General features: G+C 19.6%; 1 protein-coding gene across 1 annotated transcript, besides 1 other annotated feature; it reads right to left on the bottom strand.

Moving 5' to 3' along the window:
* Positions 1-3,380: 3,380 nt before the first annotated feature.
* Positions 3,381-3,898: a repeat region.
* Positions 3,899-5,209: 1,311 nt separating this feature from the next.
* Positions 5,210-5,668, bottom strand: EHI_012920 (uncharacterized protein; the record flags this gene model as incomplete). The annotated part of the gene is made up of 1 exon (XM_001913487.1): positions 5,210-5,668. One exon carries the CDS (start codon positions 5,666-5,668, stop codon positions 5,210-5,212), a length of 459 nt encoding a protein of 152 aa, XP_001913522.1.
* Positions 5,669-5,676: the final 8 nt, after the last annotated feature.

The following is a 5,676-nucleotide window of genomic DNA, read 5'->3' as shown; positions in this document are numbered from 1 at the left end:
TTTCTCATTTCTTGTTTACTCATGTTTGTTGTATATTTTATTATTATTATTTATTTTATGTTGTGTTATTCTTATTTATCTTTCTTATTATGTTTTGTTTATTATTGTTTAAATAGAAAATAAGAATGAATAAATAATAAGAAATAACATAAATATGTTGATGTATTTTATCATTTCTTTATTTGTTTATTCTTATTTCTATTATCTTATTCATTTTATTCATAATGAATTAATTCAATGAAATAATACAAATAAATTGTTTATTCATTTTATTTCATTTTTATTCTTATTTCTTTTCTTATTTATTAAAAACACATTGGGTGTGAATATTTCAAATGAAATAAAATAAATCAACATTGAATTATGTCTATTTTTAATTCACCATTTGATTCATTGGCAGATGAATGAAATATTCATATTCTTCATTGATTTGTTTTTATTCTTTTTTTATTTCATTTTCAATGATTCAAGATTGAATCATTTCATTTCAATTACTATGAATCGTTTTGGTGTGAAATCTTCTTTTCCACAAAGTGCATTTGATATTCCTTTATAATCAAATGAATATTGACAACAATATGAATTTGTTTTATAATTTTCTTTAAAAACAATAATATCACATCCAAATTCAAACAAATTGTCATATGATTGATTATATAAACAAAATGCATATTGTGGTTCTTTAATATCAAATTTCTTCATTCCTTCTATTCTTCCGTTTGATTTTAATGAAAATACAAATGATTTTGAATCATTTGTATAATCATCAATTTTATCAATTTTCTCATTAACATATCCTCCAAATTTATTTCCTTCTTCATCTTCAATAATAATTATTATATGTTCTTTATTCTTTATTCTTTGATCAAATACTGATGTATTAACATTCCAATCATTAATTTCTGAATCAAATAGTATATTGTTTATTCTTTTTTCTGTCCATTCTTCTATTTGTTTAATATAAACATCTTCCATTTTAATTTAATTTGATATTTATAAGTTCAAAATATGGATGTTTAAATAGTTAATACACGTCATTAACACATCAAATTACTATTTTTATTACCATTCAATTTTAAACAAATGTTATTTTTATCATTTTTACAATAACAATAAATATATAATAATATTAATAATATAATAATAATAAAATTATAATATTGTTATTTTCTATAATTAGCTTATTCTATTTTTAGTGTTTTTTCATTTTTTTTTAATAACAAAAAAAATTGAAGAGAAGAAAATTCAATTTTGTTTTATTTTTATTATTTCATGTTTTGTGATTTGAATTTTCATGTTTTATCAACATTAATTCAATCAAATTAAATTAATAAAGATAATAAATGATAAACAAAAATACGATAATAAAATAAGAATAAGAAATAAAAGAGAAAAGAAAAGAAATAATTATTATAAATACAAAAGAAATAAACGAAATTAAATGAAATAAAAATCAAATAAAATGATAAAATTATATTAAATAACATATTAAAAGAAATAATCAATATTTTAAATATTAAAATACTTAATATGAGAAAATATCAATATTATTAATATTTCCTTTTGTTTATTGAAGATGAAATAAAAAATAGGTTAATCATACTTCATTCTTTTATTTTGATTATTTAACAATATTATCTTCATTCATTCCAAGTAATAATTTATGAATCAAAATATAATCATTGTGACTAAATAAAAATAAATGTTTAATGGAAAGTAAACAATTATAATAATAAATATATTTCAAAAGTAGTGTAAAATTATTTATTCATTTTTTAATTTAATCATAACATTACAAATTTATTTTTGTTTTAATTATGTTTGTATTTCAAATCAATAAATAAAAATAACCTATTATGTTAAATTATCGATAAATTTATTCGTTTATTTTTAAATATTTTCTATTTCTTTTTATTTCAAAAATATATATTTTTATGTAAAAATTAAATAAAAACAATATTAATAGAAATTATTTTATAATAAAATAATTAAAATAATGTTTATGTAACATTCGATAAAATATTTTGTTGTTTTTCATTGAAATAAAATAATATGATGAAAATTTTAAAAATGAAGAAATGAAGTTATTTATTTCAAATGAATATGAAATGTTTTTTAACAATAAATAAATAACATTCTTCAAATTGATAACTAATTATTGTGTTTAATTACTTTTAAACAACTAACAATTAAAACCAAATATCAAATATTAGACAAAATAAATTACTTATCAATTGAAATACAAGTGATTAAAAAGTATATTTTGTAAATTCAAAATGAAGAAGAATGATTTGAAAGAAAATAATAACGCAAAATCAGAAAATAAAGAAACAAAATGAACATAATGAGAAAGTGATAAATAAGAGATATTTATTATTGATACAACCACGTTACAAGATACAGAAAGAATGAAAAGAATGTATCTAAATAAATAATTGAATATATTAAAAAGAACAAAAAAGAATTTCAAATAATTAATATTATTTTGAATTTCAATCAAGAATTTACATAAAATAATATAATAATGAATAAGATAATATTGCATATTTTCCAATATTAGATATTCAGAAACATGTCTATATCGCGTCGATTAAATGTTATTGTTCTATTCATGAAGAAATTCATGAAGAAAAGAATAAAAGAAGATAAATATCAACAAAAATTGATGGAAATTTTTAATGGAATAACTGGAAAATAATAAATTTTCAATGCAATTTAATGAATCAAAAAGTTCATCTTGTTATGATAACACATAAACAGAAAATGAAATTGTAAGAGTGTTGACAATGATAATATTATTAACATCAATTAATGTAGAATAAATGCAAAAAGAGAAAATGATTATCATAGTATTACTGAAGAAAGAGATAAAAGAACAAAACATTAAACAAGAAAAGCATACCCAAATAAATAAAAATAAAGAAATTACAAAGAATTAAAAGAATAAATACATGGAAGAAATCAACTATTGTGATTTGGAAATTGAAAGAACTGAAATTAAATAAAAAGAACACAAAATTACCAAGTTATTTATGTTTGTAAAAGAAGAGATTGAAATTGTTGATAAAAAGAAACTAGAAAATAACATGTCAGAAATAATCATCATAAAGAAGAAATGATTGAAAAGATAATAAGTATGTATAATGATTGAATATCATTAGAAAAAATAATATGATTGTATTTCTACGGTATGTTTGATGAAGCAATTCAAAAAACATTAAATAAATTAAATGAATTTTTATTTAAATTGAATTATTATTATTATTATTTGCACTCATTTCATTATTTTATTGATATTTATTATTTATTAATTTGAAAATATACAAAAGAGTCATTCTTTTATATTATTTTTATTTATTTGTTATTCATTACCATATATATCGAAGGTGGCATGTCTAAAACACCACACACTTTATTACAAATTCAAGCATCGACACTCCCAGTTATTATCTGATTATGACGGTGTATTTGAATTAGAAATGTATTAGGTAAAGTTGCAAAGGGTGGAGCAAGATATTATGATAGAATATTACATGGTGTAATATAAGGAACTACTAAAGTGTGGGTAAGACTAAAAGAAAATTAAACATAATAATATAGTGGGAATGAAATAGTCTCTTCTCTCATTCATAAAATAAAGAAAAAATGAAAAAGAAAATGGTTAAAACTAAAACAGAAAATAAACAAAGGATTAAAAAGAAGAAATAAGCAGAAGAAGGATGAGAAGACATTAATAAGAAAAATAAAGCAAAGAAGTGATTTTCTCATATTTGCAAGAAAAACATAAATGATAAGTTAAACAAAAAGATTACTCTTTTTTAAACAACTCAGGGATTAATCTCGGCTAAACTAGGAAGAATATATGAAAAATCTATTAACACTTAATTAAATACTTTTTTATTTTTTTTAACATGTTTAAACAAGTAATTCGTCTATAGTTTTATGTTTCTTTTATATTTTCATTCTTAATATATTAATTATACATTATTCTCTATATATTCTTTTTCTTCCTTTATTTTACTGTTTTTATTATATCATTTCTTTTTATGTTGAATTATTTTATTTATTACCATTCTTATTTATTCATGATAACTTTCATTTTGTTACAATTTTATTACTTGTTGTTTCTTTCTATTTCTTTATCGTTATGTATTTTATTATTCTCTTATCTATTGAATAATTTCCTTCCTTTTCTTCATTTATTTCATTGTTTGTTTTATATAATTTCTCATTTTATGTCTTGTTTCTTCTTCTTTTGATAATTCTTCTTGGATTCTTGTATAATTATTTTCACCATTACTATTTTTACCTTTTTTGTTATTTGTTTATATTCTTATTCATTGTTGTTTTTCACTTTTTAATTCAATAATTTCTATATTACTTGTTAACTTATTTATTTTTTTCTTTTTATTCTATTTTGTCTTTTTTTCGATTTCTTCTATAGTATTTGATTATGTTTGCACATATTTTTCTTGAAGTTCTTCTTGTACAGCAATTTTATTTATATTTGTTATGTTGTCATTATTTTTATTAGAACTATTTTCAACGTTTATTTTTTTCTTTTCTTTTGTATAATCATATTTATTTTCTTCTTTTCTTCTTTGTTTTTATTTGTATTCTATCTTTATCAATTCCTGTTTGAGTTGTTTTGTCAGTCTCTTCTGTTATTTTATTTATTTCTTTTACACTTTCTGTTTCTTTCTTTCTTCTATTTTTATTTTATTGAATCTCTCTTCTACTTTTTCACCTTTCTTATTTCTTTTCCTTTTCTTTATCATGTTTTCGTCTTTTTCCTTTCTCTTTTTATTTTTGTTTTCTTCTATCATCATTTATCATTATTTATTATGCATGTATTTGACATAATCATTTAATTCTTTATAACTATAATTTCTTAGTTTTTTGATTATTATTTTCTTTCTTATACTCTTCTTCTATGATTTTATTATCTTCTTTACTCTTTTATTTTTATTTTATAATATTCTCCATTTTGTATATTCCTTTTCATTCTTTTATTCTACAATACATTCTGCTTTTTTCCATTGTTTATAAATCTGCTATACGTGTATTTCATTCTCTTATATTTCTTTATATGATTCTTATAATCATCATAACCAGTATAACTTTGATTAATTTGTGTATTTTGTTCATCTCAGGATATTTTCATAAGAATTAGAAATAAAAAATAATTGATAATAAAAAGAATAATGAATTATGCTTTATTTTCTTGTAATATCTTTGAAATAGTAATTCTTATATTTTCATTTTTAATACCAAATAATAAGAATTGACTACATAATGCTAATATTGCATCTTTTTCTCTTTCACCTTTGATAAGTTCTAAAGCATATGGTTCGTCTTGCATTTGTAAAACTAGTCCTAGTCTTTTCCTTGGATTTTGTATCATTTTAAGGAATTTATTTCTAATATCTAATTGTTCTGCACGATGTGCAGTTAATGCAAGTAATTCACATGCAAAAGGTTCTAATTTTTTAATAGAAAGGAATTGATCAAGTCTTTTCTTTTGTTCATCTTTATTACCAATTTCTTCTATTACAGCAATTTTAGCACGAAGTATAATTTTGTCATCCACTTCCATTGATTGTTTAAAAGTATTGACATTCCTTTCTACTTCTTTTCGGTCCATTTCAAATCCTCGATAGAATGACATGCATTGTT

Source organism: Entamoeba histolytica, genomic scaffold (genome assembly GCF_000208925.1).
Source record: "Entamoeba histolytica HM-1:IMSS scf_1104750516425 genomic scaffold, whole genome shotgun sequence".
NCBI classification, from domain to species: Eukaryota; Evosea; order Mastigamoebida; family Endamoebidae; genus Entamoeba; species Entamoeba histolytica.
The sequence above is the reverse complement of the archived record's forward strand: the minus strand, read 5'-3'. Positions and strand labels throughout refer to the sequence as shown.